At 34.9% G+C, this 15,641-nt stretch overlaps 1 protein-coding gene and 1 non-coding gene across 9 annotated transcripts in view; one reads left to right on the top strand and one right to left on the bottom strand.

Moving 5' to 3' along the window:
- The window catches only part of PICK1 (protein interacting with PRKCA 1), a 134,445-nt gene that overhangs the window by 105,096 nt on the left and 13,708 nt on the right, over window positions 1-15,641 (top strand). For 7 of the 8 annotated variants that reach the window (XM_089103622.1, XM_089103621.1, XM_089103625.1 and 4 more), the window contains exons 7-8: window positions 2,447-2,640; window positions 9,507-9,765. In XM_089103622.1, coding sequence (XP_088959748.1) covers window positions 2,447-2,640; window positions 9,507-9,765 — 453 coding nt within the window. Of the gene's footprint in view, window positions 1-2,446; window positions 2,641-9,506; window positions 9,766-14,022; window positions 14,169-15,641 lie in introns of those variants that run through there. The other variant, XM_089103619.1, reaches the window with a different exon arrangement.
- On the bottom strand, window positions 5,285-5,356 carry TRNAD-GUC (transfer RNA aspartic acid (anticodon GUC)). The gene has a single exon. It is a non-coding gene; the product is annotated as a tRNA-Asp (tRNA).

Here is a 15,641-nt window from a genome sequence, read left to right on the forward strand (position 1 = left end):
AAGCAAATCCTTCTGATTTTCGATCGATGATATACGCTGGTCGCTTTCCACGTTTCTTTTCTGAAAGTCTGAATTTGAAACCTCTAGTTGCGTAACACGATCACCAAGCGACTTAATTTTATTTTCAAGTGAGTCCAGTTTATCACCATTGCCCTTGACAAGACTTATTAACGTGTTAATTTTTTCACCAAGACTCGATAATGTCACATTTTGAGACGAAGTTGAACTAGCCGACAAGTTTAGGAAACTTGGCATGTCATTTGTGGGATTATCACGCCTCCTTTTTCGTCCCATTTCTACCACGCAAAAAGAAAAAAGAAAACCAAAATTGGGCTTGGCTTACCTCAGAAAGGATTAATTTTTTATCCACGCCAATCCGAACGTGCAGTTCGCTCAGCCACCGTTAAAAGGGCACGGCTAACACCCCTCACAGCTACAGAAACAGCTATCCAAATTACAGGAACATCGGCAAAACAGCAATAACTTTACCGTTAGGCACAACCAGTCAAAACTGATTCACTTGCAGTAGCAAAAATTCACAAATCGCCACTGGCATCTGATATAGCCACGACACCCACGAACGAGGTCTTACTCGGTCAAGAGCATACTGAAGACTGAAATAAGAAAGGAAACTTTTTATCATTATCATTTATTTTAATATTGAAATTTTTCAAAATTCTTTCTTCTATATTTTCAATTAAACTATTCTCCTCCATATGGGCCTTTTCGTATGTATTTGTTGTTTGTAACTCTTTTGATAAAATATCACAATAGAGTTTCTGACAAATTATGGCAAAATTATTGCTAGCTTTATCAACTGGTAGAATTATAAATTCATTCTGTATATTAGCAATTGCTTGTTTCATATTGGCATTATAAAATATTGAATTTTTCACAGAATCTGTTGGATTAATTCTATACATACTATTTCTTACACTAGTCAAAATCAAATTTATCCAATTCTGAAATCTGTCTTTATTAATTTTCTCCTTCTTGCACCATTTATCAATAAATAAGTTTAAATCATTCTTTAATCCCCTAAGAATATCTGCTGGCCTTATGCGGTAAGAAAGACGGAACTTAGCACCCATTTTCATTATATTTTGAAGATCACGATGCTTTATAATGGACAAATCCCCCGTTACAATATGCTCATAAGTTTGATCCAAATACGGTAAAAATTGCTCGCAATTACAAACCGGTTTCCAATTACTCTCCATGTCGAGTTTTTTAAGTATTGAATTATATATATATATATATATTATATATATATATATATATATATTTTCCAGTATTCGACAAGTGTTATTTAATTCAACTTCTATTAAATTTTGAAATACAGACAGAAATAAATTGAATCTAAAAATGTGTTTACTTCTTAGAGTTATGCTATGTAATACAGTGGCCTCCCTATCCCTGAACAGCTTTTTTTATAGGCACCTATGCTTCTTTTTCTAAAAGTCCTTCCAATTTCTGCTTTTCACCGGAATTCATTAAAAATTTTACCACAGATTGTACTTCTACACAGCTAAGGATCGATAACAAAGATTTATAATTAGCTAAGCATTAACTAAATTCAAAGTTCCAATAAATTGACCTCGGGTACCGAATTGAGTTAGATCTGTACACTAGCTACTCTTGTTACTGTTGTGCTACAAGACTTTATTAATAACTAATAATAACTAGTTAATATTAATATAATTAATAGCTGTTTAACTAATATATAACTAATTGATTCAGATTAATGTGTGATATGATTGACGTATTACTAATTGATATAATTAAATATCATGCTAGTAAATGCATAGCTGTGTAATTGAGTTTAGGACTTATTAATTCCCTATCGGAGCGTTCAGTAAATGTTGGCTTTAGTTAAATTTCATTGTCAGTAGACATTATACCTTTTGTTGTTTTAACTTTCAATTTTGCTATTCACTGATATAAACCGTTCTTCTTATTTTATAATATATCTAGATTTTTTTTTTTTTTGAAAATGAGAAGCGTTTTTGGCAGTGGCGGTTCTGGCCTCTCTTGCGTACGGGCAAAATCTTGATTAGCCACCCTCCTGTCTCTCACAAAATTTTCAGGCCAAATTTTTCGCAAAATTCTCATTCATTAACAAAATGTTTCATTTATTTAAATCTGACTTTTCTTCTGAAAAATGAAAGTTTCGGATTCAATTTGCTTATACTTACTGCCAGCTGCGTTCCCTACTTTCTTTTAATAAAAACAAAATTCTAAGATTACAAAATGAATATAAATGTTAGATTGTTTATTTGAAATTTTACACCCCTAAAATTTCTGCGCCTGGGGCAAGCATCCCCTCTGTCCTCTATGAAACCGCCTCTGATTTTTGGCTATTAAAATTCCTGAATTAAAAAAAAATGGCTTACATCACCTCTGTTCCGGTATCATTACACATTTCCTAATTGACGATTTTTTCTAGATTTTGACTGACATTGGCACTTTTTTGCACAAAGCCATCCCAGATATTAGATTAACTATAAAAAAGTATGCAGATGTCAAGTTTGAATACTTGGCCTACTGTCTCAAGGTTAAAGAAATGGACGATGAAGAATACACCTACGCACATATTCAGGAGCCACTTTACCGCGTTGAGACTGGAAACTATGAGTATAGGTAAAATATTTAACTTACCAACTTAACCTACTTTAATTTTCTTACCCTTAACTTAATCTTTGTGCATATTCAGGAGCTACTTTACCTCGTTGAGACCTGAAATTGTGGATACTGGGAAAATTTTCAACTTACCTTTTTAGCTTACTTTAACTTATAGCCGTGTCAACAGGGTTGCCACTGCTATTTCTTTATCACTATTTCCAGTGATTTTTTATATTTCCTAAATAAAGAAGTCACTAGATCAGCACATCAATCACTAGATTATTCAAGAAAATCCTTAAATCAGTCAAAAAATCACTAAAATCTAGCGGTTTTTTAATCAACGGATGGCAAGCCTGCTTGTCAAGTGTAAGGCTAGGCTTTAAGTTGAGTTTTGCTTTTGTAGCCAGATTTCACGTCGCCGCGCAGAAAAAAAGTTCTTGTGTGGGTAAATAATTGGTTATATGTAACGAGTAGACCTTCTTACAAATTCTTGATTTGGCTGTCGTTATTTATGTGGAATTGAGCTGAGGAATACTGAAAAAATCACAACTTGTCTTTGAATCTTTATTACTGGAGGGTATTTTCGGTCTTTTTTTAAAATAATTATTAAAATTACTATTTAAAAAAAAACAGGTGACCTCAAATTTTAGAGCACAACGAATTATGATCCTCTTTAAAGATGTATAAAGAGGTTTGATGTGTTGTGTGTATGTCTCTTTAAAGATGTATAAAGAGGTTTGCTATGTTGTGATCCTCTTTAAAGTTCAAATATGGATTTGCCACAGACTAGCATCAAATGACGCGCTATCTTATATTTCGTTTGGCTATCCTAACTGTCTTTTATAAAACTCGGGCAGATTATTTGAAACTAATGTCACTGAGAATAATTACTACAGTTACAATGGTGCCAACACTCTCCTTCGGAAGTCATTGCAGCTGGGTCAATTACACGCTGGCTGACCCAGGAATGATTTCGGGGGGGGGGCAATGATAAAAGAAAATTTTGGGGACAAGCAACAATAAAAACAAATTTGTATTCGATGATCTGAATAAGAAGTGTCCATTAATCCAAGAAAAATTTTGGATTTGGAGGGCTAGGGACCGGAGCCTATCATATAGCCCTAATAATGTGGTTTTCCTTTAACTGATCTCTTGATATGTTACATGTTCTGTGTTGAAACAATTTTGATTCGATGGAATTTAGGTCGCCTAAGTGAGAGGATTAGAATTGTAAACATTAGTACATTTTGCTCCAAAAATTGCTACCCGTGTGTGTTGTGTTGTTTTTAGAAATGGATAAGTAACCGCATAGACGCAAGGAGTGTGGGTTTAAGGGTGACGACATCCTCCCATCCTGTTCAAGGTAGTTTTATTTCTTTTAGGTTATAACGTCACTCCTTAAAATTGAAAACTGTTTTTTCCTAACAGGAATGGGGTTCATTAAGTTAAAAGCATTTTCTTTACAAGCAAATGCTTGTAAAGGAGGAAAAATTACTAGGTTTCCAGGGGAAAAAGAGGAAAAATTACTTGGTTTCCGGAGGAAAAAGAGGAAAGATTACTTGGTTTCCAAAATTTTAAAGTGATTTGAACGACATGCAAAACCTGCACTATTCTTGTCTGCTTATTGGTTTTGTTACAGGAAGTCAGTTTTTCAGGGAGTCAGGGGTTAACAGTTTTTCTGCAACCTGCAACCAGGGTCGTATCCAGGATTTTTTTTTTGGGGGGGGGGGGTACAGAAGGATTCTTTTCGGGGGGAGGGGTTAAAAAGAAACTTTAAAAAACGCATCAAAAATTTGTTTATACCTACTATTCATTTTTGTTACGTTTTTACGAGTCGAAAAAATATTTCAGGGGGGAGGGTGTTAAACCCCCTAACCACCCTCCCCGTGAACAAAATCCTGGATACGACCCTGGTTGCAGCTACTGCTGCAAGCGATTTTCATTCAGAAAAAAAAACTTTAAAAAACGGATCAGAAATTTGTGTATACCTACTATTCATTTTTGTTGTTTCTACGAGTCGGACAAACATTTCATGGCGGGGGTTAAACCCTCTAACCCCCCTCCCCCTGGATACGGCCTTGGCTGCAAACTAATCTCCCCAGGGGTGATCACATCAGAACAGTTGCCGTAGAATTTCGGAAAAAGGCTCATTTAGACTGAAATGAAAACATCTAAATATCCTTTTAAGCAACGAAATAAATACAGGTCCAGCATCGTCCCATTTTCTGGTAGTTTGTCCCACAATTCTATTTATCATAGTCTAAAATCCTTTACTGGACTTTTGCAGTTCCCGATCTTCAAAACCAGGAAAATCGTCGGCGTGACTGTTGTGCCTCCAGTGGATTTAAACGAGCTTTATAAGAGATTTTTTTCGGGGGGGGGGGGTATAGAATTTTCAAATGCTTCGATATTAATCCTTCATGATATTTCTAGGTTAATAAGTGATTGAAAAAATTTTTGGTTTGACAAATTGCCATCCTCTGTCTGACAGACGAAAAAATAGACTCAATAAGTCTGTTGAATCATATGGATAACTTATATTTACTTATGGATGCTGCTGTCTAAACTATTTGGATAAAAAGAGAAAAGAAACATATACTTGGCATAAAGATCCTAGTAGAACCATTTCACACAAAAAGTATTTTAAAAATTAGAAAAAATCCTCCCCGGCGGGGAATCGAACCCCGGTCTCCCGCGTGACAGGCGGGGATACTGACCACTATACTACCGAGGACTTATATTATGATGTGAAACTTACGCCTATACCAGAAAACAAAATACCATTGGTATTTGACCTCTATTAGTAGAATCAGTAACGGTTTTAAGGCTCATAAACTGGAGAGGCAGGGAATACAAAATTATGTTTTTCATCAATTAAGTACCTTAGTAGGAGCAGTGGTAAATATTTCGCAGTTCATATTAGGCCTATTGACCTAGAAATAAAGTGAACATGCCACTAGATGCCATTTTTTATGCTCTTTCTGAATTGCAAATTTAATTTTAAGCCCTTATAATACCCTTGGAAATAATAGTTTCCAATAATTCTATATGTTTTGGATATAAAAATGGGTTATAACATTTGTTTCAAACTTACTATTTCATTATAAATCGATTTTGTTAAAGTTGTATAACTTACAAACAGTGATTTGTCAAGATTAAGTTGAATAAAACAATTCAAAACAAATCCGCCATGTTTTTTTCTTATTCTGTTTGGCCACTTAAAAACTGAATGCTCGTGGATTATATAACTTAAAAAAAAAGGATTTATAATCAAATATTAAGTTTGAAACCATTGTTTTAAGCCTTTTCTATACCCCAAAACTAGAAATTTTTTGTTCATTTTCAAACTTCAAGGGTTCAAAAAGGGCTTAAATTTGAATTTGCGAGAAAAGCGGTCAATATATTCGTAAAGAGCATACAAAGGCATCGAATGGTATGTTCACTTTATTCGTAAGTCAATAATATGAACTGCGAAATATTTACTGGAGCATATCTCTTTATGAAAGATATACACATTCTAGGCCTAATTGGTTTGCCATTTTATGACACTCCCAAATCCCCCCCCCCCTCAAGTACCTGAACATATTGTTTTTTCTGCCATCTTATTGGTAGCTAACAGTTTTTTTGCTAGGACTGCGGGAACGCAATTGTTAATTAACGAAAAATGCTTGATAACATTTTGCGGAAACTTGGCAATTAGCCAGAAAATTAAAAAACACGAGCTTGGAAATAATTTTTAGGAATTGTTAGTGCAGCTAAGCTCAAGGCAGAAAAAAAATATCTAAGAATGTGCTAAATGTAAGAGATACTTGTAGTTCTGAACTCATCAGTTTAAAAAAAAAACATAGAATAAAGTAGTGGCGTAATTTTGTCAAAATCCTGGGGGGGGGGGGCAAAGTTGGTGCCAATTTTCCCTAATTAAGTGAAAATGACAGTAAAAACTGAAAAATGAGCCATTTGGTACCATGAAAGTACTATATAGTACTATAAAAGTATTATAAAGATACTTTATGGTACTATAAAGGTAAATATATTCCAAAGAAAACTGATCCGCTTCTGTTGATGCTTAAATTATGCAGGCTTATTATAATTTTGACAAATTTGAAGAAATTTGCTCACCCTGCCCCATAGCGAATCCAGAAATTTTTTCCAAAAATTGTTCTATGTGTTAGATAAATTATATAATAATGTTAACGAACAGTTTTTGTTTGGGCGGCTTTTTTTGAACAGTTTTTGTTTGGTCCACAGGAACAGTTTTTGTTCCCATACGTTGGCGTTCAGATTAAGGTAAATAGATTCCGGGCTACTTTAATGATCTGAACGCTTGCTGGCTCTCAAGTTTGCTTTCACTTATGCAAGCTGTCGAAGTCCAAACATGTGAAGAGAGAAACCTTATCTTTACTAACATCAAGGATTGTTCTTACAAACAACTTCAGATTTATCGCGAGTGACTCGCTAGGCGGCTGGAGTATAATTGTTTTCCATACGTTGGCGTTCGGATTAAGGGATAATAGATTCCGAACTACTTTAATGATCTGAAGGCTTGCTGGCTCTCAAGTTTGCTTTCACTTATGCAAGTATTCGAAGTCCAAACATGTGAAGAGAGAGACCTTATCTTTACTAACATCAAGGATTGTTCTTACAAACAACTTCAGATTTATCACGAGTGACTCGCTAGGAAAAACTTATGAGTGTTTTGCTATGAAAAATGGCAATAATACGATGCAAGATGTCACTGCTCAGCTTTTCTATGAATATAAAGTAAGATTTCCTGGAAGGTATATCCTGGTAAAGTCATAAAATAAGCAATGGATCACAAAAGAGATTAAGAATCTCGTTGAATTGAATAATAAGCTCTAAAAATCGGAGTATCAAGATAATGATAAAAAATACGCTTTATCATATGCTTTAAAATAAAGAAATCTAAAAATGAATTAGATTCTCCAACTCCTGTATATTCCATGTTATAGTCCAGCAGATTATGGGACAAACCCGAAAACAGCTAAAAATCTATGGTATTATTGTGAACCTCTAAGTGCTCATCAGATCAACACACATTTCTGAAATATATGTCGTGCACACCCACATGTGGACTTGGAATCGGATTCATCGAATAAATTCTGATCATTCGCTTCCAAGAAGTAGGTGATAAGCTCAAATGCCTTGACGCGATGAAGAGTGATTACCCCCTAGAAATTCCTATGAAGCTGATTGCTAATTACTCTGTGGAATATGGTCCTATTTTGACTTCTGGTTTCGATCAACGTTGAATAGACAGTGCATTCTCGGACGGCTTCAGCACAGCTGACGTGATTACCGTTCCTAAAGTAAAAAGAAACCTCGCCCAAAACCATCCCAATTTCAATATGCCTATGGCTTTTTAAAGCGTTCGTGGACTTTAATTTCGAATATCTATTTGAAGGATTAAAGCTAGTTTAGACCCTTGACAATTTGGTTTTAGGCCCGGAAATAATACTACCTACTGTCTTGTACCTCTTCTTGATTAACCGATGAAACATATCGAGAAAGAAGAGACATACGCTGAAATCCCGCTCAGCGACATAGTGAAGGCATTCGAGAGTGTCCAACATCTGATTGCTATTAACCGAGTGAAAGATACGGGTGCTCGGCACTTTCTTGTAAGAATACTTGCTAGTTTCCTCGCACTCCCCACTTTCGCAGAATGAAGTATCCAAATTCCAAGAAATAGGGTCTGGAGCTCCTCAAGGGACAAAATTAGGGCTTATTATTTTTTTTTTTTTTTCATTATTTTAAACCCTATCCTAGCGCAAATATTGAGATGCTAGAAGTTTGATGATGACCCGTAGAGTATATCATTCCGCACCTCAGCGAACCTAATAGGGGAAATCACCATTTCATCAATATGTTCCAAGCTAAAGTATTATCTTTCAGATGTAACGCTTGCGGTTAATGTTACAAAAGAGCCACCATTTTACGTGCTAGCTTCTTAATAACCACAATCCCGTACCACGTTGGCATTGGACTTGCAAGTAAAGATGGAATTAAAATCCTAAGAGTAGTTTTCAAAAGCGACCTTAAATGGGATTCACATATACCGTCTATCCCCGGAAATCTTCTCTCTTCGTAAAATCATTTGCATGGTTCACTCACATTAACTGCCGAATTTCCGTTATGCTCATTCTATACTGTATGTATATATGATCACAAAAGGAATTATTCCGTGTGGCACCAAGGTCTAACTGCTATTTAACACGAAAAGCTTTGAAAATATTCAGAAGCGGGCCTGCTAAATAATGCTTGGGGCAAATTATGGAGAATAGAATGTATATTAATCCTATGGGGACATCCTGGCATCACTGAGGCTTCAGAAGCTGTCTGAAAGTTGCCACCATCTTATGATAGGTTTTGGGACAGAAAAATGCCTAAACTCCGATTCCCTTCTGAAAATTTTAACGCGTTTTTAAGAGCCACAAATGAGGTGGCCAAAATTATGTAGAAGAGTCCTAACTTCATCAGGCCAATTCCTTTGTCTTCTACCCCGAAAGGCATTAAAACGGTATCTATCGGCCTTTGTTCCGTACTTTGTGAAACACTACAATGATTAACTTCTGGAAAATGCTCTCTAAAGTTTTAATTGTCTATTTTTATGTTTTTTTAATTCTATTATGTGTTATATTTTCTTATTGTGTCCCATCCGGTTTCAGGCTAAGGGTTTTAGCACATAATATAGCCTACAGCACTTTTCACTCGGATAATAGTGTGAGCTACCCTTGTACCAGTGGCTTACGCTTTTTACACAAACAGTGGTGGCAGCAGCTTGTACCCAGAGCTATTGCTTCAACCATAACTTAGCTCTCGAGCCATTTTAACTTAGAAAGGCCTTATTCATGTTACTTTTGCAGATTGATTCTTCGTTGCCGACAAGAAGCAAGGAAGCGTTTTGGCAACATGAGAAACGATGTTCTTGTGAAACTGGAACTACTTGAGAGCAAGCATATGCAGGACATTGCTAAGCATTTGCAACATTTCATCTCTGAACTGGGATCGTATAATAAGGAATGTTTAGCGGTTTTTGAGGAAACCCGTGGGCTGTTCCCAATTGAGTTGGATCTCTCAGCAGGGGCTTTTACATATGAATCACTTGAAGAAACGCTGCCACCGGTAAGTGTGTGCCTACTTTTAGTGCCTTTGAAGACAGTAAATTTTGTCGATCAAATGATGCTATATAAATTGTGGTTGGTATCTCAGATGGGAAATGTAACTGTGTAAAGTTTTCCTTAAACATTTCTATAAAAACAAAACATACTTTCAAAATTCTATTAGATTCTATTAAGACCTATATATAAACAATACCATTAATATGTTTACGAGCGTATACAGAGGAAACTTTTGTTGATTTAAATCGCAATTTTGCTGGTGGGAGGAACTAATTTTTCAGTTCAAATCTGAAATAATAATGAATGCCTGAAGAAGTTATTTTATTTTCTCCGAATAATAGAAAATCCAGCTGATAAAATGAGTTAAAGCCTTATTAAACTTTATCCTACCTTAAATAAGCCTCTTTTTGCCTCGAAATTACTCGAAAAAAGTTAACAGTCTTTACCCGAATTTACCCGAAAAAAGTCTGAATAGTTAACAAACTAAAAAGATAAATATGTGTTCAATATGAAATGTATAAGTATTCCAAAAGGTCACTAATTTCGAAGTCTTTCAGGGGGGTAGCCAGGAGGCTTATAGAAAAAGGACTTTATTTTGCCCTGAGATCAGGCCCGAAGAGAAGGGAGAGAACCAGGGCTATTTCCCTAAGATTTGGAACTTTGGGAGACTGGATGTGACCTGTTGTTACTAGTGTTAAACAAAAGTTTATGGACAAAAAAATAGGATTTTTTACTGAAATTTTCATAAAGCTTGTCCACATGATATTGGATTGTTACTTGTAATAAAACCCTTAGAAGCATAAGATTTAGTTAAAATAAAAAATAATAAATCATCACCATAATGCTAGAGATGTGTCTAAACTTTGTTTTTTAATATAAGCAGCTAGCTCATGGCACGTGAAAACGGCAAGAATTTTCTGAAATGTATTGTGACTCTCATCTTAAAATCAACAAATATTTATTGCCAATAAACAAAAAAATATGTGATTATACAGTTTTTATTAATTTTTATCAGAAATTGTTGTTTTAGTCAAATGGAAGATTCTTATCACATTAAATAAAAAAAACAAGTTTTTTTTTAACTGAAAGTAAGAAGCGTTTTATAAGTTTTACATTAAAACTTAAAACGAACATAAATTATTCCGTATATGAATACCCCCTGCCCCCTACTGATCCCCTCGCTCTTTACGCTAAAGATTTTTATTGTTTTAAGAAACAAATTTGTGAGACAGAGTCAAACTTTTGCGTAAAGAGCGAGGGGTTGAGGAGGGGGCAGCCCCTTTTATATACGGAATAATTTCTGTTCGTTCCAAGTTTTAATGTCACTCCTTACTTTCAGTTAAAGAAACTTGTTTTTTTTATTTAATTTCTGAACGTTTTTGAGTTAATGCAGCTTTTATATTTGCTCACCGTACTTGAACAATTAAATCCAAATTTGCATATTAATTTTACCTTTTTTTTGGCTAAATGGCTTTCTCGAAATTTTGTTCAGATGTAACTTACGAATTAATTTGCGCAACGAGGTTCAACGTTTGTATATTTTTATTACATACATTAGGGTATTCGCCCCCTAGTAAATACCCTGCTCTTTACGCTAAATTCAAATTTCATTTCAGTTCCTTAAGAGTGACTTATTAATCATGGAGGCCGTTAATTAGAATAATTAGCTCTGATGAAAGTGCAAAAAAAAACTTTAGCGTAAAGAGCGAGGTAATGAGTAGAGGGCAAACCCAATCATATACGTATTAATTTCTGTTTGTTTTAAATTTTAATGTTGATCCTTACGTTCAGTTGAAATTTTTTATTTTTTTTAATTTAATTTCTGATCTTTTTTTTAAATAATGCTGGGAAATCCGGCGCCGGCTTCTTAGCAACGTCCCTTCCTTCATGAAAACTTCCTCCATAGAAAGATCCTCCCACGTAACACTCCACCTCCCCCCCCCCGTTTTTTTTTGGTCACTTAAAGATGGTACTAGAACTTTTAATTTCTGTTCGAATGAGCCCTCCTGCGATATTCTAGGACCACTGGGTCGATACGAGCACCGCTGGGAAAATAAAAAAAAAAATAAAAAAATAAACACGAATCCGTGATCTTTCTTCTGGCAAAAAAAAAGAAATACAAAATTTCACATTTTTGCAGATAGGAGCTTGAAACTTCTATTGTTGGGTTCTCTGATACACTGAATCTGGTGGTTCGATTTTCATGAAAGTTCTATGACTTTTAGGGGATGTTTCCCCCTAATAAGGCAAATTTTCTCAGGCGCGTAACTGTTGATTGGTAAGACTAAATGGATGAAATGGTTTTGATTGGATGAAACTTATATATTTGAAATCAGCCTAAAAATCTTATTCTTTTGATGTATCTATTGGTATCAAAGTTCCGTTTTTTAGAGTTTCGGTTACTATTAAACCGGGTCGCTCCTCACTTACAGTTCGTTAACACGAACTGTTTGATTGAAAAATAACGCAGTTTATTAGAAATTAGTTTCTTTCGCATAGGGAATTCACTCTTATTTTTCAAAAATATTGCCAAATTCAGATCTTAGCGTACGCTATTTCGGTGTCAGAAACCTCTCTAGTGTATATAGCACATTTTTTTTGAGTCTCCAAAGTTTTCGTGGGCATGGGAGATTGTAATACCAAAAATAGTTATTTTGTCGAATTTTTTATAGCTCTCCAGAAGAAGAACCTCATTCTCACAAGGGGAATTCTATATCCCTATCGCACTTTTTGTGCAGCTTCGACAAATCAATGCCAGTGTTAGGTGATACAATAGTAAATAAAGTGAACTTGTCTTGTCGCAGAATTACGTTTGTTATATGTTCTTCTTATAAAAAAAAAAAAAACATTTAAAAAGAAGGGTAATGGGAACTTTACAATTAAACCTAGCATGGTGACTTTTATTACTAATTTTATTTTATATCTTGTAACGAGCAACTGTGGGTGTATTTATGTATAATTGTTTCTTGAAAATGACCTCCTAGTTTTTTTGAAAATTGGCACCCTAGGATTTTCGTGCCTGAAAAAACGATCTAGATAAGTAATAAGTTTGAGAAAAATCATTTAGATCCTTATTTTTTTTTGGGGGGGGGGGGGTGGTGGTAAATCATGTGAGTGACGTCATATTTATATACATTTCAAGACAATAGATTACATAATTTTTCACCCAGGAGTGGTCGAATCCTTTTTAGTATTTATGACGGTTGCAAAATTACACAAGATGACAAATGACTCTAGACAGTTACATTGGACGTGATCATCTCTTACTAGGTTGCAAGCTACCGCTGCAAGCCGGAAAGAAAAAGGCACGGAACAAGGATCAGCAAAAATCACATTGAATTGCAAAGGAAAAAGTTGCACAACCGAATTCTCGTGTTAGAACACAAAGCAAAACTATAATAGAACGAAGGAACTTCTTAGTTTTGTTTGCTTGAGCGGTTAAAAGACAAAACAAAATACAGTGGAATGAAGGAACATGTTAGGTTGGCGTTTGCGAGTCTATGATCGTTAAGCAGGAAGGAGGAATTAAAATTTGGTATCTATTACACGTGCAAAATTACACAAGATAACAAATGACTCTAAGCAGGAACATTCCTGGTTGTTACTGAATTATATAATAACGCAATTAAAGCAAAAATATAAGGGTTGGTGAAAAGCTGGGAAAGAAGATTTTTATATCTATGTTGTCATGCGAAATTACAATCTACTTTGAATGAATCCGATCAGTTAAAATAAAAAACATGGGAAAAATTATAAAGTTATGATGCAAGAAAATGAATCGAAAACGAGATCTATGACTAAAAGACATATAACAACAAACATCACAGCGAATACATGACATCGTAAATGAAATCCGAGGTTAGAAGAGAAGCAAAAGTGATAATCACAAGAGTCCTAAAAGAAAACAAATCCTATAAAATCGATTATGCTTTGATGCATTAACAGGAAAGAGGAATTGAACTCACCCCAGACTTTCTTAACTCAATTGAGATTGCTTATTTAATACCTCGTGACTTAATTCTAAATAATAATGAATATACATACTTCCTTTAAACGAGAAATGATGTATTTATGTATGCATATGTGTGCATTATCTTTTTTTAAAAAGGTTTTGAATCAATTCCAACAATTAAAGCAAAAGGCATAGAAAAATGTCTGATGTTGTGATGCACGAAAATAGAACGCAAACGAGATCTGCGGCTAGAAAACATGCAGTAAATATAAACAGTAAAACAACTTTAGAATTTTTTTTTTCAAATAGATGGCAGAGGATGAAGTCATCCCAGAAGAAGCCAAAGAAATCACAGAAGAAAGCACATTACAAACACTTCTTCGTGATGACAGCGTTGCCAATAGAACTACAACTGATTCACTTCTTATTCAGTTTGATTAAATTGTTTTTAGTGTTTTGTGTCTTTTTCCAAATTTGTCCCATTGTTTCCGTTTGTTTTTACTTGTATCCGAGGGGGGATCCTATCAGAAGTTTTTGGGACCAAAAACTTTTATCAGAACTTCTGATTTCATCAGAAATTCTGATTTTAGTAGAAGTTTATGTCTTTCAGTGAAACCCAAATACTGGTGAGACAAGTAATTACATGCATAAACTAATTAAGGGTTTCCTTGTCTTTGAAGCGAGACTGTATCTTGCAGTAAAGGGTAACGATTGGTAAGAAGACTAATTGGAGATTATCTGGTCGGGCAAAAAATCGCTTTTGGGACACCATTTTCTTAAATATTTTCAAGAAATTTATGAATGAAAAGCCAATGAAACACTTGTGGACTTTCAGAAATTGATATTAAACATGTATTTCTTGTCTAGACTGATGTAAATATGGGCTCAGTTTCCAAACTAATCTGATAGTGTTACTTATTTTATCCAGGATCGTTTGGTAAATTTAAGGAAGATATTAGGAGTTACTTCTAAATGTTCTAAAAACAACAACTTATTTTTGTCGTATATGGGCAAGAACGTGCTTTACACCAGGGGTAGGACCCTTCCAAGCTGAAAATCTTTCCAGTTTGCTCCTAAATAATTGGGCATACGCCCAACACCCTACCCTTCATTAAAGCCTTTCAGTCAGCTGAATCAATTTGAATTGGGGACTTCTCTGAAAAACTTAATATGCCAATATATTGTCTTCCTATCGTACCGTTGGCTCGTTTGGCTCGAAATCATAGCACTTCAGACTTGAACGTTTTCATGCTTTCACAGCAGTATATGTGTATATGTGCTTTTTGACGATATTATGTGAAGAATTAGAAAATTCGGTACTTATGTACTATCTGTAACACACGTGCAATATTATTTAGGGAAGATGCTTAAGAAACTAGTCAAACGGGTTTCTTTCAATAGACAATTGGATTGCAAACCGTGGTTTGTCATTGCTTTTACAATATTTAAACTATTGTTTTTTGGGGTTTAGGGGGTAAAAAGGTACCTAGGTCGGCTTAGGTTACGTATTTAATATATGCTATGCTTTACCCCCCCCCCCCGACCCTCTGATGTGCAAATATATAACCGAAATTTGTTTCTAAACTATTATATTTTTATCCTTCTTAAAAACTGTATCTTATGCTCTAAAGATTTAGACCTCTGTAGGCTAAGCAGATCTTTGAAAGTTTGGTAGGTTTGATTGACCTGGTTACGAAAGTTTAGTTTATCCCATTGGTGGAAATTAGATGGCGTTGGTTTTATGATGAGATATCCTCCTGCTTTTTCTTTTGATCATGTTTATGGCATCATGCCTTAGACAAATCGGACTGATCTAAACTCACAAATGCGCGTGCTTTTCATTTTAGTCTGTCGAGCGTTGGAGCTTTCATATAGATATAGCATTTGAACATATAGTTCTTTCCACATCCAATCGAGTTTTTTTTATT

This window comes from Artemia sp. Qi Xiang Cuo, chromosome 17, assembly GCF_049724085.1.
Source record: "Artemia sp. Qi Xiang Cuo chromosome 17, ASM4972408v1, whole genome shotgun sequence".
Classification (NCBI taxonomy): Eukaryota; Metazoa; Arthropoda; class Branchiopoda; order Anostraca; family Artemiidae; genus Artemia; species Artemia sp. Qi Xiang Cuo.